This window comes from Dendrobates tinctorius, unplaced genomic scaffold (genome assembly GCF_039654945.1).
Source record: "Dendrobates tinctorius isolate UK_male_01 unplaced genomic scaffold, ASM3965494v1 ptg000140l, whole genome shotgun sequence".
NCBI lineage: Eukaryota > Metazoa > Chordata > Amphibia > Anura > Dendrobatidae > Dendrobates > Dendrobates tinctorius.
The window spans coordinates 15,034,250-15,061,427 of NW_027361808.1; the positions used below are offsets into that span (position 1 = coordinate 15,034,250).

Genomic DNA, 27,178 nt, shown 5'->3' on the forward strand with positions numbered 1-27,178 from the left:
TAGAGCAGAATACAGACAGGTAGCGGAACGTATGCTGAGGCACAGAGCCGGGTACAAGGGAAAAGCGGAGCGTATGCCAGAGCACAGAGCCGGGTCAGAGAGAGTATAGAGCTAGCAGTGGAACGTAGGCCGAAGCCCAGAGCCGAGTCAAGGCAGAACCTTGAGACTAGACAGGGAATGTGCTAGAGAGCACCATAGGACAGAGGATAGGAAAGCCAGGCAAAGACAGGGAACATAGGAAGTATTACAAGGCTAAGAATAGCAAGACAAGACATGGCACAACAGGCAAAGGCAGAAAACATAGGAAGTACTACAAGGCTAAGAATAGCAAAGACAAGACATGGCACAAAAGACAACACAAGACATGGCACAGGACAATAGACAGAGTACAAGCACAGAGCGTGTGCAGAGAAGCACAACAAGGCAGAGTGCAGGGGCACAGAATACAGAGAGCGACCAAGCAGGACCAAACAGCCTAGCAGGGAAGCAACACGATACTCAGGCCCCCGACCATAGGAAGGGGCGGTCTGATATAGGGCATTAGCACCTGGACTTCCGGGTCAGGACCATGGGAAGAACTTCCAGTTCAGATCCTCCAGGATCACAGAGAGGATTGCTGAATCAGATTATGCTGGACCATAGAGAGGATCACATGGTCAGGTCCTCCAGGAGCATAAAGTTGATCACAGCAGGCAGAGCGGAGACGGTTGCACACACAGCAACGGCATGCAGCAGAGATCACGGAGCATAACAGTCATGAGGTGCGCGTGCATACTGCTTCGGGGATCATGCAGCATAACAGTCATGAGGTGCGTGTGCACACTGCTCCAGAGATCACGCAGCATAACAGTCATGAGGTGAGCGTGCATACTGCTCCAGGGATCATGCAGCATAACAGTCGTGAGGTGCGTGTGCACACTGCTCCAGGGGTCATGCAGCATAACAGACATGACGGGCATGACAGAAAGTCAAAGTCCCGTATTGGCATGATGACTTCATCGGACCGGGAAGCTGATGTCCTGCATGTGCGTCGGCACCTCAGCCCTTCTGTAGATTGCAGGCTTAAAGCGAACTGTGCTCTACAGAAGAGAAAGCAGTAGTACAAGGAGATTGTGCTTGCGTCAATACAATTAACGGTAGTTTAGGCTCGGGTGGGGCACTCTGAGTGCTGGGCGAAGGGCAACCGCCCCCCCTCGGTAGCTACAATATTGGCTGCAAGGCAAAAGTGCTAAACACTGAACCACTGTGCTGCTATACTGTGTACTTCTGCAGGGGCTTCGGTTGCTGGCTCTCCACTGCCACACATTTTCTTGCCTGCTCAGTCATAATTTTGTACCATGTGGTTTTGGCAGTAGACACACACACCAGCCACCTCCTAGCTGACCACTGTATTTTGTAGTGCTAAACTTTACTGATACTGGCAGAGGTGCCATTTTGCTTGCTCCAAACTACCAAGCACCTCCTTGCCTGACTCGTCCTAACTCTCTACCGTGCTGCTGTTGCTGCAGCCACTGCAGTGACATGCCACCATACATCACCTTGCTACCCACTGTGTTTTATAGTGCTGGGCAGTACTACTGATACTGAGAAACATACTAGTATGTTTTTGTATCCTCAAGAACCATCTCTAAAAATAGTGCACATTTTTTACAAGACTTGTGGAAAACAAACTATATCTTCTTCATATTCAAAACTGTACTCCTGTTTTGATTCCAGAAAATAGGGGGATAATTTTTGTGTGGCTTGATAAAAAGACTTTGTAATTGCCTAATTGTTTTTTTCGTAATTGGCAAACCAGTTGCGTGCCCCAAAAAAGGAATTTTGTGTTCGACCACTGCTTCTTAACATTCAAAATGTTATAGTACACCTGTTTTTGTCTTTTTAATTAAAGGAATAATATTTGTACGGCCCATGAAAAAGCTATTATTTCTCTATTTAGCAAATTACATAGTTCTTTATATTTCCCAAACATGGATAATTATTGGATATAACTCTGTTATAAGCCATTGGTTCATCCATTTGCACCACCTACCTATAAACAATAGCAATGTATGCATTTGCATCTCAAAAGTGATATTTTGTAGACTGTTTATATAATTTAGGTAGCCTAAAAAGACTGATACTGCAGTATGTTGTTAAATATGCTGTTGGATCTTGTCATGATCCAGTTCGGGTTTTGAGCCCTGTCTGCCCTTTCCCGGTCTGATCATGGCAAGGGTTAACTTTGCCTGGCCTCGTTTTGGGTTTAGGTGTGCTATTTCTTCCTGCTGCATCCTGCAGGTGATGTCAGTTATATTTTCTGCCTACGGCATGAGTATCTGACTCTGGTAGTACCTTGATTGGTCCTGCTGCGCTTTCTGACATTGCCCGTGTCTGTTCCTTCTTCCCTGCCCGTCCCATCTTAGTGTTTCCTCTTGTTTTTGGATTTCCCGGTGTTTGACTCAGCCTTGGCTTTGACCTGACTTTGCCTCTTGCTTCTGGTACTGCTGCTTTGGACTGGTTTTGACTCTCTGGCGATCCTCTGACTCTGTGCTTGTTTTTTCCCTTTGTACTGAGTGACGGTCTAGGTTTTGACTCAACTTCTTTGACTATTCTGCTGCCACCTGGTGGCAGCCTCGCTGCAGCGCTGCAGGTCTGCTCTTGCAGACGTGCTGTCCTCCTTCCACTCTATTGCCATCTTGAGCTTGCAGCTACCTGCATCGCTGCAGCGTGATATTTACCATCTGTTTTTCCCTTACAAGATTGATTGAAGTAATTTCTACATTAAAAATTATGTATTTGCATATGTGATTCACACAAATTTATTTGCTGAAAATAATTTTTTTTGGGGGGGGAAAATTTTTCAAAGTCGGCAGATTCTAATTTCATAAGATCAGCTCATCTCTTGTAACTTACAGAAGATGTCCTTTCTGATTTTGTTCACTTTTCCTGACTTTTTAATATGGCTGAGACCATTATCCTGGCCTCTGTCAGTCACATTTTGGTTGTAGAGTTTCCAAAAAAACAGATTTGACCACCAGTCTTAATTGTATTTGAATGTAGTTAAAATGGACCATTCACCAAGTTAAAAGTGGCCCATTCTTTCCCTTATTTTATTCCCACTGCCACCTGAGTATTCCTTTTTTTAAATCCATAGTTTCAGATATATGTATCTTTTTATCTAATGCAATATTTTTCTGGTCTTTACCAAAAGGACATTGCTTACATTTAATAATGCAGAGGATCCTAAAGACCCACCCCATAGAATCCTGGAGCCACACACCCCTAGTAAAGGTCAGCAAAATTAGCTCTAAATAAAAAGGCCTCTGTCAAGTGGCTGCAATGCTGAAGTCACCACTGAAGTTGATCAATAAAGCCCAGGGCAGCAGCAAAGTGGCAACACTGTACACAAAAGAGTAAGTGAAGCACATTATTTTATGTTACACATTACTGGCATTGTGGGCTTAAATAGGTGAAAGGGGACAAGTTTTTTTTTAACTCTATCTAGTTAAGTATATACAGATTTGAGTGGCGGTCAACCGGTGATCATACTACCGGGAAGTTCACCTTTCAATATTATTGTATGGACAAAACAAAGTCTTTGTTTTTTTTTACCTTTTTATGCTGTTTTTTCCCCAATATCCTAAAGTTTTTTCTGTCAAATGTGCTAGGCTGAGATATGCACTAGAGGGCACCCTCCCTCTACTTATGGTTGCAGCACATCATAGGACAGAAGAGGGCTTGCAAAGGAAGGACACTTGAAAAGGGGAAAGGCTGAGACAACTTCTGGATGTGTTAGTTAGGAGTAGTGTCTGAAGTTGCACCACAGAAGGAATTTCTTGCATCCTGTATGTAGGTCTATTTTTTTGGTGTTTTCTCTTTTCCTGCCTCCATTCTACCTACCTGCTTTGTGTTGGTGGCTTATGTCTAGGATGGCTCCAACGAGTAGGACCAGCCAAGTGCCTGCTTTCTTGTCTATCCTGGCTTTTTTGCTGCTTACCCTTCTAGAATCATCAGCTGCAGTAACAGGTATGACATGGGGACCCTAAATTGTTTTGATTGTTGATTTTATGAACTCTTCTGTAAAATATATTATCTACAAATATCTTTGTCTACAAATATTTTTGTCTTTAAAGTGACAGAATAAATCTAAAAATGTGTGCGTTCTGGTCAGTGTGGCAGTGTATTTTGCACATTAGGGGTCATTAGGCCAGATTGACCCTTCATAGATCCACATATACATTGTGCAGTGCGCTAAGTGAAAAGGTATTTTATACTAAATGAAAGCTGTCTTTTTGATCCATAGATGGATGGCCCACTATTGGTCACAGCTTTCTCAGTGATATACTTAGCTGCTAACATCTAATTAAGAGATTATAAAATACCTGACACTCCTTCATTTTTCTTTAATTGAAGGTAATTTTTTGGTGTGATTACTGATTTTTAGTGCCAACCTGTCCTAACCTGTGTAATTTTGGGAACTTCACTATATTATAATAATGTTCAGTGTAGCTGATGAAGTCTCTTCTGAGACTTGCATGTCTATGGTTAGCACTTTTTTTTTTATTTTAACTTAAAGCTTCTTTCCTTTGTGCTAATACCACAAAAAGTGAGGTAGAGTAAAGGTAAAGTACTGTGTGAACCCAATACACTTGTAACTTTGTTGTTCAGCTCATTATCTAATGTTTAAAAGATATTAGTTTCACTACCAAACAGATTTAAGAAATGGCTCAAAGCTTAGGCTAGCAAATTTATCAGTCTATGTTGTAAATAGCCTAGAGAGAGGCCAAGCTATAATGTAGGTTGTCTTCCATTAAACAATTGCTTTTACCTTGAAATGTACTTTGAAAAAGTTTTGGTCATCGTACTGCTGTGCAGTTCTCATTAAAGAACCACTCGAGATTTTTTTTCCTTTGGTAGCAATGATTTGTATGTGTAATGAGAACAGTAGCATACTCCCATCCCCTGTATACTGTGAGTCCTTGCGGGCAGGGTCCTCTCTCCTTCTGGATTTGTGTGTGCCTGTTTATTGTACTTGTCTATGTATGCCCCTTTTTCACATGTAAAGCGCCATGGAATAAATGGCAGACTATATGGGGTTGTCTGTTCACCCCCACTGATCAGCTGTTATTTGCTCTAGGCTCTGCGCTACTGATGAGTACTGCAGAACAGCTCTGGTTCTTTTAAATAGGAGCTGCTCTGCAATACATGGTAATACATGGTAGCTGGTGCTACATATTGAATGGAGCTGCACAGTGCAATACTGTTCAGTGTTTACATCTGACAGCCAGTGAAGCAAATAATAGCTGATTGGTAGGGGTCCCAGCTGTCAGACTTTCACTGATCTGAGAATAATTTTCTATTCAAGCACAGGTCATCAATATGTTATGACCGAAAAATTCTCTTTAACTTGCTCATAGGTATTTGCCAAAATACTTAATTATATACTTTTCCTTCACTACACCAAGTGTTTCGAAAGTAGTAGCAATAGGAGGCGTTTAATAGAATCATAGAATGTCTTGTATTGCAGTGTCAAACTCCCTGCTCAATGCAGCATTCACTGAACCATCTCAGACAGATGTCTGCCCAGCCTCTGTTTGAAGACTTTCATTAAAGACCTCTCCACCACTTGTGGCAGCCTGTTCCAGTCACTGAACACCCTCACTGTTAAAAAGTTTTTTTCTAATATCTAATCGGTACGTTTTCCTGTTCAGTTTATTCCATTCTCGTGTTTGTGTACAAATGAGAATAACTCTACACTGTGACATCCCTTCAGCTATCAAGTCTCCTCTTAGCCTTCTTTTTTGCATGCTAAATATTCCCAGATCTTTAAACCGTTCATCATAGGACATCCTGGTGACTCTTTTCTGAACTTGCTCCAGTTTTTCCATGTATATTTAAAATGTGGTGCCCAGAACTGTACACATTATTCCAGATGAGGCCGGACCATGAAGGAGTAGAGGGGGATAATTACTTCATGTGATCTAGACTCTGTGCTTCTCTTAAGACATCCTAGAAATACATTTGCCTTTTTTGATGCTGCATCACACTGTTGACTCATGTGCAGTCTGTGATATATTAGTATATCCAAGTCATTTTCACATGTGCTGTTGCTCAGTTTTATACCTCCCATTCTGTAGATGTAATTTTCATTTTTGTTGCCCAGATTTTTGTAGCCTTCCCGTATGGTCAGCGGGCGCGTCAAAGCGACGCATCCACATACATCCGCATGTCCTGCGTACCCAATGTTAAAGATAGATAGGTACGCATGCAGAAGTAGGCGGACCTAAACGGAAGAAGTGCGCGGAGCTTCAGGGAGGAAGTACGCAGCTGTCCGCAGAGCCCCGGAACGCTAATGTGAACTTAGCCTAAATCATTTATAAAAATGTTGAACAACACTGGGGCCAGGACAGATCCTTGCGGTACCCCACTTAAACACTCTTCCAATTGGATGTGCAACCATTTATTTACACTCTTTAAGGGTGGTTTCACACGTCCAGATAATACCGATAAAGGAAAATCCGGTACCGGAGCTATCCGTGTCCGTGTGGACACATGGTACCTCCGTGTGGCAACCGTGTGCCGCATCAGGACCACACGGACGGCGCCGATATGTCACCGCTAGTTAGTGAGCATACGCCGGCTGCTCCATTCATTCCCCAGTCATTTACAGTCGGGAGCGGATGTATTAGCAGCGCTCCCACTGTAAATATATTAACCCCCGAGATGGATTTACGCTGTGGGACGTGACTGAGCGCCGGACAGGTAATGTATAGATTTGTTTTATTATTTTCAACTTTTTTTCAGAAGATCGATGGCTTTGCTAAGGAATTACCAGTATAATAAAGATAATAAAAATGTGTGTGTTGTATTTTTTCATTAAAATAATTTATTCTTATTGTGTGATTGTGTTTATTTAACCCTTTCTTTACTCTAGGATTAGTAATGGATCGGTGTCTTATTGACACCTCTCCATTACTAATCCAGTCTTAATGGCACCTTATAATCGAAAGGTGCCATTAACCCCTTATTAACTCACTTGCCACCACTACAGGGCAGTGGGAAGAACCAGGCAAAGCTCCAGATTAGGTGCATCTAATAGATGTGCCTATTCTGGGCAGCTGGGGGCTGTTGTTTTTAGGCTGTGGGGGGGGGCCAAGATCAATGGCCCCTTACCAGCCTGAGAACATCAGCCCTCAGCTGTCAGCTTTAGTCAGGTTGGTTGTCAAAAATAGGGGGAACCCCACGCCGTTTTTTAAAACTATTTATTTAAATATTTTTAAAAAACAGCGTGGGGACCCCTCTATTCACAACCAACCTGGCTAAAGCTGACAGCTGAGGGTCTGAGCCCCCAGCTGTAAGTTTCTTCTGGTTGGTTATGAAAATGAGGGAAACCCCACGTCGGGTTTTCATTCATTCTTCTCTCCTGCCGGCAGAGCAGGAGAGCAGAATTACAGCCGCGGTTAGCACCAGCCTCTGGGAACAGCACTTATTGTAGCGCTTCTTCCCGGCGGCCATCTGTGAGCACGGAGGACTGTGTAAACAGTTCTCCGTGTGCACATGTGCAGCACGTGTTGCGGGCCGTGTGTCCGTGTGAAAACGGACATGTCTCCATGTTTTGCACACGGACACGCAGCCTGTGAAAACCCGCTGACATCTGCATAGACCCATTCATTTGAATGGGTCTACGTGTGTCAGTGTCTCCGGTACGTGAGGAAACTGTCACTACACGTACCGGAGACACTGACGTTTAAAACGGCCTGAGTGCAATCACTGAGAAAGTTATGAATCCACCTAACTGTAACCTTGTCAATCCCATACTTGTTTTTCCTCTTCGCCACGACAGCACCCACTGAGAGAGGGGATCCGCCCCCGGAACAGGAAACCTACAGAGAGATAAATGGGGCGGTCCCCCTCGCTCCCTCAGTTTGGTTTCCTGTTCCTGGAAAGGAACCCGCAGAAGAGGATTCCTGGTCTGGTAGCCGCCTGCGTGCAGAATATGAGCAGCAGGGGCCCCAGGACCGGAGGCAACGTCGGGTGGAGAGGTATATCCCCCCCCCTAGAGCTGGTAATGCAGGTGAGGCCGGAGGTGAGATTGGTGCCAAGGCTCACTGGGGAGGACGGTGAAATACCCCCCCCCCCCGAGGGGGACGCATTACAGGTAACAATATACCGGCCGGGCAATTTCAGTGGTGCCCCCGCCCCCCCCCAGCAAAGGGCCCGAGCGTTTGTGCTGGGTAGCGCTTCCGGGGGTCATACCTGTGGAGGGGAGAGGGACCCCGCGTGTTGGTGGCGGGGTGCAGATACCCGGGAGGCACAGCGGGACGGCCGCCGCATCGGTGCTCTGCTATGAGCGAGCGCTTCCCCAGCAGAGGCAACCCGGAAGTGAAGAGAACTTCCGGGGTCAGACAGGAGGCAGAGATCGCGGGAGAACGCCCGCGCATGCGCAGTAGCGCCAGAAAAAAAAAAAAAAAAATGGTGGACGAAAAAAAAAAAAAAAAAGAGAGAGGAAGAGGAGCAGCTATAGCAGCGGCTATAATAAGAAGCCACAAACGCAGCGGGGGTGCGCAGTCATCTCGTCCTTAGATGACCCAGCTTCGCTCCCGTTGGGTCAGCCAGTGCAATCCTCGCATGGCAGTAGACAGAGCAGTGCTACAAGGAGAAGTAGTAGCACCAGGAAAAGTGGCAGCTCCAGGAAGGAATCTAGTGGACCTTCCAGGCAAGATGAGCCCTTGGAGAAAAAACGCAAAGAAAAGAAGTCGTCCCATGCCTCGCCTCAGCCTGGGTCGCGGACCCCGCAGCCGGTAGTTTACTGACGAAACTCACGGGTGAGTGTTTTGTGGTCAGAATATATAATTGATGGCCTTCTCTTTCTGGTCCATACCCCCTTTAGGCTAAAAGAACGGAGAAGGCGAAACATAGAGAGTGTGCCTTATGTTCTCAGCCCCTACCAGACGGCCACCCTAAGAGATTATGCCAATCATGTATTAAGGAGGCCTTACAGGAGGAGTCCTCACGAAAGAAGGAGGATATCCGGGCAATTATAAGAGAGGAGCTACGGGCCTTAGGCGGTTCCAGTAGTTTGGGGGGTCACTCCTCCGCAAGAGAAATATGTTCGCCAAGAGGAGGAGCCTCGCTGGCGTCAAAATCACCATCTGAAACCGGGGAACTAGATTCCGACAAGTCCCAGGAATACCTTTCCTCAGAGGACGAGGACCAAACGTGTTTCCCCACGGACAGTGTCAGTAATTTAGTAAAGTCTGTCCGAAATACCATGGGGTTGCCAGAAAGCAAGGACCCCAAGACCCCACAGGACATAATGTTTGCAGGCATTTCCCGTAGAAAGGTCCGGGCTTTCCCAGTGGTACCAGCTGTTAAAGAGCTAGTTAAAAGGGAGTGGGAAAAACAAGGTCAAAGAACCTTCCTCCCCTTAACGTCAAAGCGTAAGTATCCCTTTGACGATGAGGAGTTAATAGCCTGGTCAAGAGCCCCCAAGGTGGATGCGGCAGTGGCCTCTACCTCCCGTAGATCCTCTCTGCCGGTAGAGGATTCGGGAACCTTGCCCGATTCTTTGGATCAGAAAACTGATACATTTCTTAAAAGATCTTGGGAGGCATGTACGGCAGCCTTTAAGCCCGCAATAGCAGCCACATGTACGGCAAGATCATTGTTGGTGTGGCTGAATGACTTAGAGGACAATATAAAGAATGGAGTAGCTAGGAATAGACTCCTTTCCTCTATGCCCCTCATTAAGGTAGCAGCGACCTTCCTCTCCGACTCCTCCGCGGACTCTCTCCGGTTATCGGCTAGAGCGGCAGGATTGACCAATGCAGGCAGGCGGGCCTTATGGTTGAAGGGGTGGAAAGGAGACACAAACAAAAACTAGACTGTGTGCTATACCCTGCCAGGGTAAGTACTTGTTTGGCACGGAACTGGATGAGATTTTGACAAAAGCGGGGGAGAGGAAGAAGGGTTTCCCTAACCCGTATGTTCCATTCAACAGGAGGGCCTACAGGAAGCCGCTGTTTGGTAAAAAGAAGGACTTTAGACCCCAGGACCGCTGGGGAAATAAGGACCCCAAACAAAGGGGCAACCTATTCGGGAAGCGTCCCTTCAGGGGAGACAGATCCCGATAAAATCATTATACCGGTAGGTGGCAGGCTATTAAAATTTAGCCGCCAATGGGAGAAGGTGACATCAAATCCATGGGCCATGAATATCGTGTCATCAGGCCTGAAATTAGAATTTGTTCGGTATCCACCGAACTCCTTCCTATTGACTTCCATGAAGTCCCTGACACAGCAGGAAGCGCTGGTGATGGAGATTGCAGTACTGCTAACTAAACAGGTCCTAGTAGAGGTCCCAGGGGACGAAATAGGAATGGGCTTTTATTCTCCTCTATTTTTAGTCCCAAAACCAGATGGCTCTTACAGGACTATAATAAATTTAAAGAAACTTAATACCTTCCTAAGACTGAGGTCGTTTAAGATGGAGTCGATTAAGTCTGCAATAAAGCTTTTGTTTCCCAGGTGTTATATGGCAGTCTTGGACCTAAAGGACGCCTACTACCATCTCCCCATATATCGAGGGCACCAGAGGTTCCTGCGGGTAGCAGTCTGGTTCAAAGGTCGGATTCAGCATTTCCAGTTTGCGGCAATGCCATTCGGGCTATCCATGGCTCCTCGGGTATTTACAAAATTGATGCTGGAAGTAATGTCGTATGTAAGGCTGAATGACACCCTAGTTGTCCCTTACTTAGACTACCTAATCATAGTGGGGAATTCTGTTTCACAGTGTGAAGCGAGAATAGCTAGGATTATCTCATCCCTACAAACACTGGGTTGGCTAATTAACTGGGAGAAGTCCAGACTAGAGCCAGTGACCTGTCAAAGGTTTTTGGGCCTGCAAGTGGACTCCGTAACTGAGGAGTGCTTTCTGCCGAACGCCAAAGTAATGGCCATAATCGATAAGATACAGAATACTACAGGAAGACCCGTAATATCATTGAGACAGTCAATGTCCTTGCTGGGGTCTCTGATATCGTGTATTCCAGCGGTGCAATGGGCTCAGTTCCACTCCAGAGAACTGCAGTGGGCTATTCTGCAGGAGACAGACTGCAGGGGCGGCTGGAAGGGAAGATGTCCCTATCGCCCGAGGTGGTTGAATCCCTAAAATGGTGGTTAAATCCTTCCAATCTATTGAAGGGAGTACAGTGGTGGGTGACTCCCTCCAAAATACTCACCACGGATGCCAGCGCCTTAGGTTGGGGAGCCCATCTAGAGGAGCACATGGTACAAGGCTGGTGGCGTGAGAATGAAATAGAGGCCTCCTCTAATGTAAAGGAGCTAACAGCGATTTTTTACGCGATATCTCACTTTCTCCCGCAGTTAAGGGGCACCCACGTAAAGATCCAGACAGACAATACCACCGCAGTGGCCTATATAAACCGGCAAGGAGGCACGCGGTCAATGCCACTGATGTCTATCGCGGGAAAGATCCTGGAGATGGACGAGGTCCATCTTCTCTCCTTGTCAGCGCTCCATATAAGAGGAGTAGACAACTCCCAAGCAGACTATCTCAGTCGCCAGGCCCTATACCAGGGCGAGTGGGTCCTCAGCAGACGCGTCTTCGAAATGATAGCGTCAGGATGGGGCAGACCGGAGATAGACCTATTCGCAACCAGAGCCAACAGGCGCGTAAAAAGGTTTGCTTCTCTCTACAGGTCAGACAACCCAGACATTCTAGATGCCCTCCAAGCACCCTGGGCATTCCAACTAGCCTATGCCTTCCCTCCAATGGTGCTACTACCAACAGTAGTCAGGAAAATAAGACAGGAGAGGGTGAGGGTCATCTTGATAGCCCCGTTTTGGCCAAAAAGACCGTGGTTTTCATGGCTGAGAGCCATGTCAGTAACCGACCCGTGGATCCTGCCGCTGCACCAGAATCTTCTCTCGCAGGGACCCTGCTACCATCCACAGGCCAAAGCCCTGCACCTAGCGGCCTGGAATTTGAAAGGGAGCTACTGAGGCAGAAGGGTTTCTCAAAGAACCTAATCAATACCCTGCTACAAAGCAGGAAGGAGTCCACGACAAAAATATATGCTAAGGTGTGGAGGAAGTTCCTGGCCTTTCACCCAACAAAACTAGCCGGTGAAGTACCCATTACGGCCATTCTAGAGTTTCTACAAAAAGGCCGAGAACTGAGACTCTCAGTAAGCACTCTTAAGGTCCACGTGTCAGCCCTAGGAGCCCTGTTTAACTATAACGTGGCAGCAAATAGATGGGTGACTCGGTTTATCTCGGCTTGGCAACGAGCAGAACCGGTGCATATGCCTCGGCTACCAGCGTGGAACCTTACTCTAGTTTTGGATGCCTTCACTCAGGCACTGTTTGAGCCCATAAGCTCAGCATCAGTAAAGTGCCTCTCATTGAAAACGGCTATGCTAGTGGCCTTAGTATCGGCCAGGAGAGTGAGTGATCTTCACACTCTATCAGTAGACCCACCGTTCCTGTTAACAACACGAGACAGTCTGATTTTAAAGACGGACCCGTCCTACCTGCCCAAACGGGCAACTAAATTTCATACATCTCAAGAGATATGCCTACCTTCAATCTATGAGAACCCGTCAACACTGGACGAGGAGAAATATCACACCTTAGATGTGAAAAGAGCCGTGCTAGCCTATCTAGATAGGACCAGTCCCTGGAGGCAGAGTAGGTCTCTTTTTGTCTCCTTCCAGGGCAGCAGGAAGGGGTCTGCAGTTACATCAGGCACGATATCCAGATGAATTAGAGATGCGATCACAATGGCGTATCTGACAAAAGGAGAAGACCCTCCACTCGGGATTAAGGCGCACTCCACTAGAGCCATATCATCCTCCTGGGCCGAGAGGGCGAACGTCCCAATTGAACAAATATGTAAGGCTGCAACCTGGTCTTCTCCGTCTACCTTTTATAGTCACTATAGACTAGATTTGTCCTCTACCGAGGATCTAACTTTTGGTAGATCAGTCCTTAACACGGTGTGCCCGCCCAAGTGATTATCTCTGGAAATCTCTCAGTGGGTGCTGTCGTGGCGAAGAGGAAAAACCGGATTACTTACCGGTAATACTCTTTTGCAGAGTCCACGACAGCACCCGCTCACTTCCCTCCCGTAAGAATTTTTCACACATGGGTCTCCTTGGTGGTGGAGATTGTGATTTAAGTTAGATATGTGATTAAACTTAGTAAGCTTAAAACTGCATAGGGGTAAGATAGATGAATCGCCCAAACAGTTTGACTAAAACATGCATGGCGGTTCCTCCGTTGTTCTCGGTAACACAAACTGAGGGAGCGAGGGGGACCGCCCCATTTATCTCTCTGTAGGTTTCCTGTTCTGGGGGCGGATCCCCTCTCTCAGTGGGTGCTGTCGTGGACTCTACAAAAGAGTATTACCGGTAAGTAATCCGGTTTTTTTTTTCAAAAAGGATAGTGTGAGATATTTTATCAAATGCTTTGCTGAAGTCCAGATATACTATATCAACCGCATTTACATGATCTACCCAGTCAGTGATTCCATTATAGAAACCCATGCTGGCTCTGCTTAATTACTGTATTCTTATCCAGGTACTTACATACATGCTATTTAATATTTTGCTCACAGATCTTTCCTGGTATAGAAGTAAGGATCACTGGCCTGTAATTTCCTTGCTCAAACTTCTTTCCTTTTTTGAAGATGGGGACAACATTTGCCCTTCTCCAGTCTTCTGGGACTTCTCAAGAAATCCAGGATTTTTCAATGATTCTGGCTAGTGGTTCTGCAATTTGCTCTACTTTCTCTTTCAGTACACTAGGATGTAATTCATCTGGACCAGGAAATTTACATTCATTTAAATTAACTAAGTGTTCCCTCACCATTTCTCTGTTTATAGATAATATGGATTATTTTATTCACAGTGAAGATCAGTTGATGTTACAATTGCTTGCTTAGAGAACACAGATTCAAAACAGGAATTTAAAAGTTCGGCCTTCTCAACGTCGTTTTTGACCACTTCACCCTTTTCATCCTGTAAAAATCCCATAGCATCTTTGACTTTTCTATTCCTTTTGAAATACTCCCGTTGCTGATAATAAAACAATTTTCAGGGGTTCATGCATAATTTTGTTAGAGATATCACGGTTCTTGTCAAAATTATGCTGTGAAATATTCATTATTTCTAGTGTGAGCAGGTACAGGGATGCAGTGACGGACAGGTGGCAGAACAAGAGATAACAGGTTTATTACAGGGAATATGCCACCCAGGGAGATAATGGGTTAAGCAGGGGATATGGGGAATAAGATAAAAAAAAAAAAAAGAGCAACTGTTCATGAAACAAGTAAACTTATCAGTCCTCTGGCTTCCTGGTTGTAGAAATTTGAAATCCCACGATGGCGCTCACAGGAGTGGCGTGTGAAGTCTCTGGCCTGGTCCTGAAGAAGTTGAGGATCTGTTTCCTAACGAAGGCGCAGTATCCTGTCTGTCCTAAACAAGGTCCAGTGTTCACGGCTTGTCCTGCAGAATGCGGCACAGTCTTCCACCTGATGAAGACGGATCCTCCGGCGAAATGCGTTGTGGTTTAAACCCATCTCTTGTCTGAGTCTCTTTCCTGTGCTCCTAAGACCATTTTCCATTTTCTCGTCATGCAGAATGCGGCACAGTCTGAAGCTCCGCTGGAGCATGACTCAGTTTGGTGGTGGAGACGGGGGAGGAATTACCAGGTTCCGTGTGAGTCACAAGGTCAGTCTTAGGTGGCCTGCTCACAGCAATTGCCAGGACGGTACAAGTCATCTTCTCAGTCACGGGAGTGAGCAGGCACGCAGCAGCTTGCTGCTCACAGTCAGTGTGTTCGTATCTCAGGGACCTACAGCGTGGGCCTGCGGTATCACTTTGCTCTAAGAAAGAAGCACAAACCTTCCCCTGCTGTACGCTCTGTCTTCCCGTCAAGACCGATGCTTTCCTGCGCACAGCCCCTTTTATCCCTGACACGCCCCCTGCTTTCGAGTTCAGACATCCGTCCGTGTCAGAAGGCTTTCCCCCCGGCAACAATGGTGACAGCCCCACAGTTCCTGGACCGGCGCAAGAGAGGTACCCCCGGTCTGGTCCATCTTCCTACACTAGAACAAGAATGAAACACACAGTACTTAGTAAGATTATTGAAATTGTTGTGTGAAGAAAAGACAGCTGCGTGTCAATGCAATCACTGTATAAAAATATATGAAGGTTAATGCGCGGTAGTTTTCTAATATGACTTTAACAAGGGGGCATCCAGTTCATCTAGAACAGTGTCTTCCAGCCTGGATTCCCATCAACCTTAGTTTTTTGGAAACTGATCAGAGATTCCTTAGAACCGTGATCCCCAACCTTTCTGACCTAGAAAGTCACATTCAGCTCTGTGATAGCTTATTTTCTGCTTTCTCAGCTGATGTTTTTTCATGCCATTTGTGGTAGATACAATGTTATGATTGCCTCTTATTGCATTTTATTGCAGTGTTGCGGCGGCCGAAAAAACATAAATGTAGCATGTCAATTTTTTCCACATTACGTTGTTTACCTATCAAGTTAATTAAATTTATATTTTGATAGACCTGACTTTAATGCAAGTAGCGATATGTATATTTTTCATTTTTTTTTTATTTCTGTATTTGTAATGGGGGCAAAATGGGAGAAAATGTTGAGTTGACCTGTTATGATTTTTTTATTTATTTCATATTTGTTGAAACATTTTTTTTTCACTTTCCACAGTATTTATTTTTTCTCTTAGAGGACATGAACCTGCAATCAACTGATTGCTTGTGCTATACGCAGCAATACTACAGTACTGCTATGTATAGCAAAAGTCATGGTCTCTTATGAACACCAGCAACAAGCTGGCTTTCACAATAGTACCATCACAAGAGGGAGAGTTCTTCAAAAGACCCCCGGCCATCATGAAAACCCATTGGCACGTCACGGAGGTGTCGATACAAGCATAGAATGGCACACCCCTTGGCGGTGCACTGTAAATTCCGTAGTCAGAGTTATACAGCGGCATTTAACAGGTTAGAAGCACTTGTTAGCTAAATAATACAACAACCATCTGCAGATAAAGATGCGGGCTTGGCTTGCGGAGCCTGCATCATGTGTACTTTATATGACGGTAAGGGGTAAAGGGAAGGAAAACCTTTCTTTTTATATTACCGATAAGGTCATAACTTCTTAATGGCTGCATTCACACATTTTTGCTACATTTGTGTTAAAACCACAATGCTTTTGTAGTAATTTTTAAAAATGGAAATTTCTTTTGCCACAAAAAATTGCACTGCAGCTGCAAAGTGTGAATGCTGCCTTTGGGCCCCCATCTTAATCCTCACTAAAGCCTATAAGTGTGATGTTTGTGTGGAAGAGGGGCTGTCAGTCATGTCACGCTGAGGTTGTTGGGAGAGGGTCTTCAGTTTCCTCCCACTGACTCAAGGGACGCTCTCAACCACCACACTACTCACATCACTCCTACTTCTAATTAAATGTGGTTCCTGCAACCCCAACAGTCATATCAACCTCAAATGACTGAGGGTCTGAAAGAACATTTTGTTCACTTTGGCAAAGTGATGCAGCAGGGGGCCATGCCATGGATTTTACCTGGGGAAGAGGGAAGCACAAACATTCTGGTCGCTACCCAGAGAGAGCAGGCTGCAGCATAGCAGTTTTAATAATAGCAGCACTCTTCTGCTAAAGCTGCTGCAATCAACATGTTAAAGGGTCAAGAACTACAAGTGGCTCGAAAGCTGCAGTTTGGGAATCCCTGCCTGGGAAGACTGGAGCTTCAAGTCTTGTCACCTTTACAGAAGAAATAGCAAACTGATTTGAAATGCTTACGAAAACATTAAACATATCACAGCCAGAATGTAGACCAGAATTGTAGAATGTTTTACACATTCCTACACTGAAGGGATTTTCTTAAAGACTTTCAGAATGACAGGTTGGAAGTCATTGATCCAAAGGAAGCAGTTTAAGAGTAAAGAAAGAAAACTGGAACTTTCTGCCACTGAATGTTAGGATCAAAGATCTTTAAGTTTTACAGAAGGAATTCAGACTGCCTTTAAAATATTACAAGTTGTGTGTTAGATTACAGAAGAGGGGTAGTTTTTGTAATCTAATTGTTTTGCTTTCTATGTCAATGCTGCTAGATGGGTAATGTCCAAATGGACTAGTTATAATGTTATGTTACATTGCAATATTTCTGTACAATGTATTTCTTATTTGTAAATTCTTTGCCACTTAGTGATTCCATTGGTGTGATGTGCCCAGACAATCAATAACATATCATATTGTATGTGTAGGAAGGGAAGGAAGGACTATAAATGTGGAGCAGGTGTTCAACGTGGCTGTTTATTGTTTCCAGCTGTTGGCACATTATTGGCTTTCCATAGGTAGTAAGACACCAAGAACTTGCTGTACAGTTAAAAATAAATTAACTTTCATTAACAAAGTGCAAATAGAAACTTCAAGAAAATGGAGCAAGATGTTTGGAAAAAATACAAAATGAAGCGCAAGCTCTTGAAACAGGCCAATTGGTTCCATTCCAAACCTTGCATTATTACTGTGAGGACATTAGCAAAAATTTACATTAAACTTGCTTTAAAGACTCGGTACTTCTTGAAGCAATGAAGCAGAGTGTTTTTTCTATCACCAGTATGTGGATTTTAAAAGATTGATTCTTTCGGAATAGAATTTGAAGATTTTATCTATTTTTTTGGATGTGCCGATCATCATCTTATTTTTCTTGCACAGTGAGGAATTATCACTGAATGACTGCAAGCAGAAATTTTGAAAACCATGAATAATTTATAGCGAAGACATTTATTTAAATATTGTTTAACTTTTCATTATACAATGAATAAAATTTACTTGCTGAACTGTAATAAATATAGCTTGCAATCTGATTTATTAAATATTGGTGTCAGGACCATCAAAGTGTATTTTTGGCGTAGAGATCAGTATCAAACAGCTGTAGTGTGGCTACATTGTAACTTCTGTACCACACAAACCCTCCTTGTTCTACTGAGCCAAACTTAGATCAAAATTTAGGGCTGCAGGGTGTCTACATCTTGCAGCTGTAATACAGATGTTAAAATGCTTCCATATTCCTTTGTGACTCTCCCAACTGAAGGTCGAGGTAATGTCCTTTAAGAATGATGGCAGTTCAGTAGAAGGCTAAACATGTCCCATTTACAAGCAAGGTATATACCGTAGCTTTGGGACTGATTAAAATTCTTTGTAGAATTCTGTTGACCACTGGAATGCATTTAACATGCATTCAAGTATCTTTATACGTATTAATCTCAAATGAATTACATTCTGTCACCTCCTGAAGAAACCAGTAGGAACACAAGCATGAGCACAAGTCATTCTCAAGAGAAGACACACCTAAACACATGTTCTTATGCTTGCTACTATGTCTAGGAGGATGCATAGTTTATTTTACTTGGCGCTAACATCCAGCTAGCCAGTCCTTGATCAACCCAATTCCTGACATCTAAAGCTTGTTAGATAATTAAATGTTTTTTTCTATGAAATGGCAGATGATTTTGGAACCTCAGCATGTCTCGTCTTTTCACTGTATTTCTGAGAGTTCACGTCAAAGTTCTTCATGAAACCAAACATTTGACTACGAGAAAATATAAACATGTATTAATTTTCTTGGACGAATTTCATGGGATTTTGATTTCTTAGAGCACGGTGGCTCAGTGGTTAGCCCTTGCAGCGCTGGGGTCCTAGGTTCGAATCCCACCAAGGACAACATCTGCAAGGAGTTTGTATGTTCCCCCCGTGTTTGCGTGGGTTTCCTCTGGGTACTCTGGTTTCCTCCCACACTCCAAAGACATACTGATAGGGAATTCAGATTGTGAGCCCCATCGGGGACAGTGATGAAATGTGTGCAAACTGTAAAGCGCTGCGGAATATGTTAGCGCTATATAAAAATAAATATTATTATTATTTAGAGATTTACTGCTGCTCTTTAATAATGATGCATTTCAACTGAAAGGTCAGCTGCTGAAACAGGCTTATTGGCTCAGGCGGCGTCCAAAACATTTGGGGAGATTTTAAGTAGAACAAGGAAAAAGTGGTAGGATTAAGTTGTTGCTTTCATCCTCCAGAATGATTTCTGTGATCTGAGTGATGACTTAATTCTGAATCATATACTGGTTAAAGGGTTTTTTCCAGCCCCAAAAACTATAGCTAAATATGCCACCCATCCTCCCCAATGCACTTAAAGGCTAATTTGCCTGTGGCACAAATAAGATTGTAGACACAAGCACAGTCTAATTTTAAAGAAAAGTGCTGTCAAATATCAAAATATGTAGTGATATTGGTTCCTGAAGTTGAAAATCTGTTAAAGATTTTGCTCATTTTCAGACTTGGCATTTTGAGAATTACAAAAATTGTGTGAGAAGTGGTGAAACTGCAGAAGCTACTGAAGTAATAATAACTTCTAGAAAACCTGCAGATTTTTGTACCACAAACTATTACATTCTATGTAAAGACACTATAATGCTGAGTACATCCATATCTTTATTTTAGAAATCTGGTATTACTTTTTAGAGGAAATTATTGAATTTTTATGCAATTGACTCTCGAGTTTAAGTATTCGGTCACTCCACTTACACCTCTTCTTCCTATCTTCCTTATTTCCCACCTGCCACCTATTTCATGTCAGTAATTAACCAGTTACTCTTTTATCAGTGACCTGCCTTTTCTGCCTGAGATTTAGTGTAAGCACCATCATTCACCGGGGCAATGCATGCACAGTAAGGTCTTGATGAAGAAGACTGTATCTGCCACGATCTGCCAGACATTGACCATCCTCTTCATTAGAATGACCACTGCAGGGACGAGCAGCAGGAGTACAGAAGACAGTCATTGTCTGACAAACCTGAAACCTATGCAGATTGTACCAGACACTGAAAGTCTTCTTCATCAAGACACCCTACTGTGCTTTTACCCACCTGGTGAATAATGGCGCTTGTACTAGGTCTTTGGTGGGAGAATTAGGCCACTGAAGGAAGAGTAACATGTCCATCACTGACAGGAGATAGGCAGCGGGTGGGGATTTGGGAAGAAAGGCAGCAAACCTGTTAATTCAGTGTCTACCCACTGTACTTGCAACAAATTTGCACACAAATTCAACAATAAATTTTTCAAAAATGTAAACGATGATTTCTAAAATAAAGGTATGATGGGATGAGCATTACAGTGTCATTACATAGAGGGCATTAGTTTGGAGTATGTAAACTAAATGACAGCTTTTCTTTAAGAGACGGAAGCAAATTTATATTCTTAAGTTCAGACATTACAGATCTGAAAATTCACAGCATGCTCTGATTTACTCACATTTATAAACTTGAAAAGGCTTCTATTCTGGTCGTACAAACACATAACCTCTGCAGCCAATCACTGCCCACAGCGAGCATGTCATCCACCAGAGAAAGGAAGAAAAGTACCAACAGGGGGGACTAAGTCAGCAAATATAGAGGAGCACCAGGGATTGAAAAATTATCTTACCCTCTGCTTTCCAGACAATCCAAACTCACTGTTAGGGTTCATTCACATGACAGTTTTCCGTGTACGAGTGCCATCCATGTTATTTATTGATATCACTCATACCTATGAATCCTAGGGCTGTTTACATGTTCGTGATTTATTGCACATCAAATTTTTCATGTAAAATCACCGACACATGTCCAGCGTTTAGAGGCAGAAACAGACACTCTGATGCAAGTTCCCCTAAAATACCAGTTACACTTTAAAATTAATAATCCATAAGACATGTCCAGAGGGGGACATACAACCTGACATCCTGTAGAACATATGGAACTAATTTTAACTAGGGAAGAAAGAAACTAATTAAAACAGGGGAAGTGATAGAGAGCTGACACTTCCATCTCCATTGAAGTAGAGGCCTCCTGCTGTGACCAAGTAATTACAGCGAGAGATATACTGGGAAAAAGACACCACGTCTGAAATTTGTTTACGCAGAAGAGGGAACTATGATTTCAAACTAAAGAGCTTCCTCTAATCAAAGAATCTTTTTGAGACACTTCGGAGACAGTGGTCAATGATGAATATTTGGGTCTGCATCGATCTCATAATTATGGGAGATATATTTTCGGTGTAACTTAAAGATGAACATGACACATTCACGCACATCACTATAAGGCCATTCTAACTCCTCCAACTTAACAGTCCAATGGATAATGCCATCCAGGCTATGCTTCAATCTCAATATAAAGGTAAAATCTCGATAAGAAACATGATAACAATATCTACCGCTTGGGCCCTCCAGGGGCGAAGATATCCTATAAGTTGGAGATCTCATAAATTTCTAAAAGACCCAGCACATCCCACAACCAGCACCCACATGACCTCACCAAGAGGAGGTATGTGGGTGTAACTTTCATCTAATAAAAAGAAGAAATTGGGTTTGGTCATTTGTCAGTTCTGGAAGACACAGCTTGCTGTGGATTCTGCCTTTTTTTGGAAGGAGTACCTTTGTCCATTAAGCTCTGAGCCATTTCCGTGACATCAGGTTTAGTAATTTTCTTTTGTTATCCATTTTTATTCTATGTAATTGTATACACCACATTGTTTTGTTCTAATTTTGTATAATCTTTGTATGTTTGTTATAAACACTGTCTACCTTTTTGGATTAAATATATAAAATGTAATAGCTATGTTCCTCTGTAAACTTCACACCTGGATGCATACGCTACTTGTAATGGGTGTCCATATAAATGATTGTCAGCTATTAGTTCATTTTGATATTGTGGAGTTGACAGTGACTGTAAGGGTGTGTGTGTGTGTGTGTGTGTGTGTGTGTATATATATATATATATATATACACACACACACACACACACATGGTCTCATGAGCAATCTGGATTTATTTTGATTTTTTTTGTTTCCGTTACAGCATTTTAAAGTTGGGTCGCAAGGTTGAAATATGGAAATGGAGAAGTTGTCAAAGTTCACACATCGGCTATTGCAATGGCTGCAATGGCTGCAATTCCACCTTCCACCAAGGTGCTTTTTCATCTGTGGGAATAGGTGATAGTCAGAGGGAGCCAAATCAGGGGAATAGGGTGGGTGCTGAAGCAGTTGGAAACCACAGGAGTGAATTGCAGCAGCCGATGTGTGAACTTTGCCAACTTCTCCATTTCCATATTTCAGCCTTGCGACCCAACTTTAAAATGCTGTAACGGAAACAAAAAAAATCAAAATAAATCCAGATTGCTCATGAGACCATTCAACTAACTAAATAACATATTGCATTGCAAAACAAGACCATGCAAAAAAGATTTCATGGGTGGGCCTCGAAGTTTTCAGGCGCCCCTCGTGTGTGTGTGTGTGTGTGTGTATATATATATATATATATATATATAAATCAAGAAAAAAGGGCAGCACTACCAAAATAATACAGCAGGTGCAAAACCTATTCAGCAGTGTCCAAACAGCCAAAATGACAAAAGGAAAAAAAATAGGCAGCACTCAAATTAAATGTGAAAAAAGTGGATACTTTACTGATCCTCAGATGGCAACGTTTCAACGGTGACCCATCTTTGTCAAAGGCTTGACAAAGACGGGTCACCGTTGAAACGTTGCCATCTGAGGATCAGTAAAGTATCCACTTTTTTCACATTTAATTTGAGTGCTGCCTATTTTTTTTCCTTTTTTAGATGTGTGTGACATATATATATATATATACAGTATATATATATATATATATATATATTACAGTGGGGAAAATAAGTATTTTATATACACTGGCAATTTTTTCCCACCTACAAAGAATGGAGAGGTCTGCAATTTTTAACGTAGGTACTTTGAGAGAAAGAATCTAAAAATATAAAAACTGAAAATTACATTGTATGATTTTTAAATAGTGAAATTTAATGTATTTTATTGCATGAAATAAGTATTCACTATCAACCAGAAGAATTCTGGCTCTCACAGATCTGTGAGGTTTTTCTTTAAGAAGCCCTCCTACTCTACACTCATTATCTGTATTAATTGCATCTGTTTGAACTTGTTACCTATATAAAAGACACCTGTCCACACACTCAATCAATCACACTTCATCCTTTCCACCATGTCCAAGACCAAAGAACTGTCTTAAGTCACCAGGGACAAAATTGAAGACCTGCACAAGGCTGGGATGGGAAAAAGGACATTGCGCAACTGCTTGGTGAGAAGGCAACTGTTGGCACAATTATTAAAAAAAATGGAAGAAACACAATGACTGTCAGTCTTCCTCTGTCTGAGGCTCAATACATGATCTCACCATGTGGGGTAAGGATGATTCTGAGAAAAGTCAGTAATCAGCCCAGAACTACATGGGAGGACCTGTTCAATGTCCTGAAGAGAGTTGGGACCACAGTTTCAAACATTACCGTCATGTATTAAAATTCTGCAGGGCACACGAGGTCCCCCTGCTCACGCCAACACATGCCCAGGCCTATTTGAAGTTCATCAATGACTATTTGGATGATCCAGAGGAGGTATGGGGGAAGAACATGTGGTCAGATGAGACCAAAATAGAACTTGTTGGTATCAACTCCACTCGCCATGTTTGGAGGAAAAGGAAGGATGAGTATAACTCCAAGAACCATGAACCATGGTGGGGGAACATCATACTTTGGGGGTGCTTTTCAGCAAAGGGGACAGGTCAACTGCACTGTATTGAAGAGAGGATGGGTGGGGTCATGTATTGTGAAATTTTAGCCAACAATCTAGTTATGTCAGTAACAGCATTGAAGATGGATCGTGGCTGGGTCTTCCAGCATGACAGGGCAAGTAAGGAGTGGCTCCATAAGAAGCATTTTAAGATCCTGGAGTGGCCTAGTCAGTCTCTAGACCTGAACTCAATAGAAAATCATTGCAGGGAGCTGAAACTCAATGTTGCCCAGCAATAGTCTCGAAACCTGAAAGATCTGGAGAAGATCTGTATGGATGAGTGGCCAAAATCCCTGATGCAGTGTGTGTGAGCTTGGTCAAGAACTACAGGAAACATCTGACCTCTGTAATTGCACACTAAGGTTTCTGAACCAAATATTAAACCCTGTTTTTCTATTGTATCAAATACTTATTTCATGCAATAAAGTGTAAATTAATTATGTGAAAATCATTCAATGTAATTTTCTGGATTTTCTTTTGAGATTCTGTCTCCCAAATTTGAAGTGTATCTATGATAAAAATTACAGACCTCTTTATCCTTTTTAGATGGGAAAACTTGCAAAATTGGCAGTGTATGAAACACTTATTTTCCCTACCGTATATTTCATGCATTGAAATCAGAGGTGTACTGTATATACTGTACGCTCACTGTGCGTTCCCCCAATAACCGGTCTAGTATTGAAAAAAGCTGTGGCAGCGTCCATCACACATCAGTCAATTGCGTAATTGCCTTTGAGGCTATGTGCACACGTTGTGGAATTGCCGCGGAAAGTAAGCGGAACAATGCATTCCTATATGTGCGGAATTTCCATGATTCCGCACAAAGAATGAGCATGTTGCGTATTTTTTCGCGATGCGATTTTGTCATGGAAAAATGCGCAGCATTAGCAGAGCATGTGCAGAATGCCATTGAATACAATGGCTTGCTTATTTTATGCGTTTTCGTCGAAAAAACGCTGCAAAAACGCATGAAAACCCTGGGAATTCCGGACGTGTGCACACAGCCTGACAATTGGTGGCAGCAGTGGGAACTGCGTGACTCCCCATGCTGTTACCTTTGACAATTGGCAGCAATGGTAGAATCTGTGTGACCCCCGCTCCACCCCCAGCTGTTATCCTTCGCACACTTTAAGGTTGGTTTCACATTAGCGTTTCAGGGCGCAGCGACGGCCTGCGCACAGCCGCAGCTAAGCCCCGCCCCCTACCACACCTCCTCCGGTAGCTCCGCCTACCGGCACATGACGCTGCATGCGTCCTGCGTCCCCTATCTTTATCACTGCGGACGCAGACCGTGCGCATATGCGTTTGGCGGCGCATGCGTCCTTTTGACGGTGAGCCGACCAGCACCAAACGCAACCTGTTGCAATTTGGTTGCGCTCGGCGCACCGTCAAAAGGATGATTGCGCCGCCAAATGCATACTGCGCACGGCCTGCGTCCCCAGTGATAAAGATAGGGGACGCAGGACGCATGCAGCGTTATGCGCCCGTAGGCGGAGCTACCGGAGGAGGCGTGGCAGGGGCGGGGCTTAGCAGCGGCCGTGCGCAGGCTGTCGCTGCGCCCTGAAACGCTAATGTGAAACCACCCTAAGTCCTTTTCATCCCCAATGTCTTTTGTGTCTCGGAGGTGTTTGGAATAACGTGGAGGTTCAGTAACTGAGTTGTGGATGTCCCCAGGTGGTAAGAGCCCCTGAGTAGTTACCACATTTGCCCTCCTTACTATCTGGCCTCGGTTAACACATTCCTAATATAAAATAATCATAAACTAACGAACACAAATATTTTCTTTAAATTTAAATATTGCATTAGTTGGCGTGGGTGGCGGGCCATCGCTTTACACCATAAAGCTCTCTACCTAATGGCATTAATTAAACAGTTAGTGTGCCTTACGCAGCAGTATGCTTTATAAAGCCTTGTATTTGTTTAGATGCCCAGTTCCAATCTGTCTATCTGCGATGGCGCCAGGCACTTGGTTGTTTTCATCATTTCAGACATTTTCAGACTTTAAGCTTTGCTTGCGATTCCTCATCACAAACACTCTAAGAAGTTATTTTAGCAAGAGTAGCACATTTAACAACTAACATTACTTTTTGTGTCCTATATGACTGAATTGCTCCGCTTTGTTCTGTCCCTCTCTGAACTGAAGTAGTATTAATTAAGGATAGGCATTTACGTTGCTTTAGGTGGAAATTCCTAAATTCATTGGTGCTTCAGGCTTCATTGTTGAAGAAATACCAGACCTCTCTTGGTATAACGTCCTACAGACTAAAACTTGCAGCCGCAATAAACTTCCTCACATTGCTAATAGATTTCTGGAAGCTTGTTTGAGGTTTTAAATTGCTGTTGGCAAATGCAATCAATACTTTATTGTAACCAAAAGTATACATGGCATTCAAGAGTCTGCCATTACAGACTAAGGGTGAAAATGAAATGTGTCTAAACCAATTGTTGATATTTATTTCCCCATCATGTGACCGCAAGGCCACAATTATTCAGCCTATTTTCCATAGCGGTAGAACATATCCCATATACTTCACGGCTGGTCCACAATAATGCTATAATTTGTGACACAACAGGCCAGTATACCGAATTAGCAGGGGAAGAGTCCTGAGGAGAGAATTTGCATATTCCCAGTGCCTTCTGGGATAAGTGAAGAGTCTCCGCGAGCTCAACGATCACTGGATTTTGGCTGTTGCAGCTGAAAAGAGGAAATCGGTAAACCAGGGGAAGAGTCCTGAGGAGAGAATTTGCGGATAAGTGAAGAGTCTCCGCGAACTCAACGATCACTGGATTTTGGCTGTTGCAGCTGAAAAGAGGCAATCGGTAAACCACGCGCCTATCGCCTCATTTTTCATCGCTTTAACAATAACAATATGTAAGAGGCCAGGAGCCATTTGGTGAGTTGCATTTCTTGCTACATGTTCACAGACTTACCAGTGGAAAAGCCATACTTCACATGCCACAAATGCAAGCATGTGTCTCTATTGGAGGAAAAGTTGCAAAATCTCGAAGAGAGGTTAGCTACATTGAAGATCATTAAGGAAGGTGAAGAGTTCTTAGACAGATCAGAATTCTCTTCATGTTACAGAAAGAGAAGAAATTCGAAGTGCACCTTAAGAAACGGAGTAATGGAAACATGTGACCCAGAGAAGCAGGAGGATCGGGAAGCTGTCAGCGCCCATACTGCTAAGGAACCAGTACCAGGCTCTTACACAGGAGAACAATTAAGAAATACATCAGGATAACACTTTGCCCACAAACAGCAACCTTGAACGCCTTCAGAATCCTCCTGGATGGAGACAGAAAAATGTTGTGAAGAAGAAACGGCGAGTGGTGGTAATGGGGGATTCCTTGTTGAGAGGAACAGAGGCCGCTATCTGCAGACCGGATATAACCACAAGAGAAATGTGCTGTCTTCCAGGTGCAAAAATTAAAGATGTGTCTGAGAGGATATCAGGACTCTTCAGACCTACAGAC

General features: G+C 43.5%; 1 protein-coding gene across 1 annotated transcript in view; it reads left to right on the forward strand.

Moving 5' to 3' along the window:
• Nucleotides 1–3,828: 3,828 nt before the first annotated feature.
• Nucleotides 3,829–27,178, forward strand: part of FNDC1 (fibronectin type III domain containing 1) — a 383,993-nt gene continuing 360,643 nt past the window's right edge. The window contains exon 1 of the mRNA XM_073545156.1: nucleotides 3,829–4,008. Coding sequence (XP_073401257.1) covers nucleotides 3,903–4,008 — 106 coding nt within the window. The 5' untranslated portion in view covers nucleotides 3,829–3,902. The remainder of the gene's footprint in view (nucleotides 4,009–27,178) is intronic.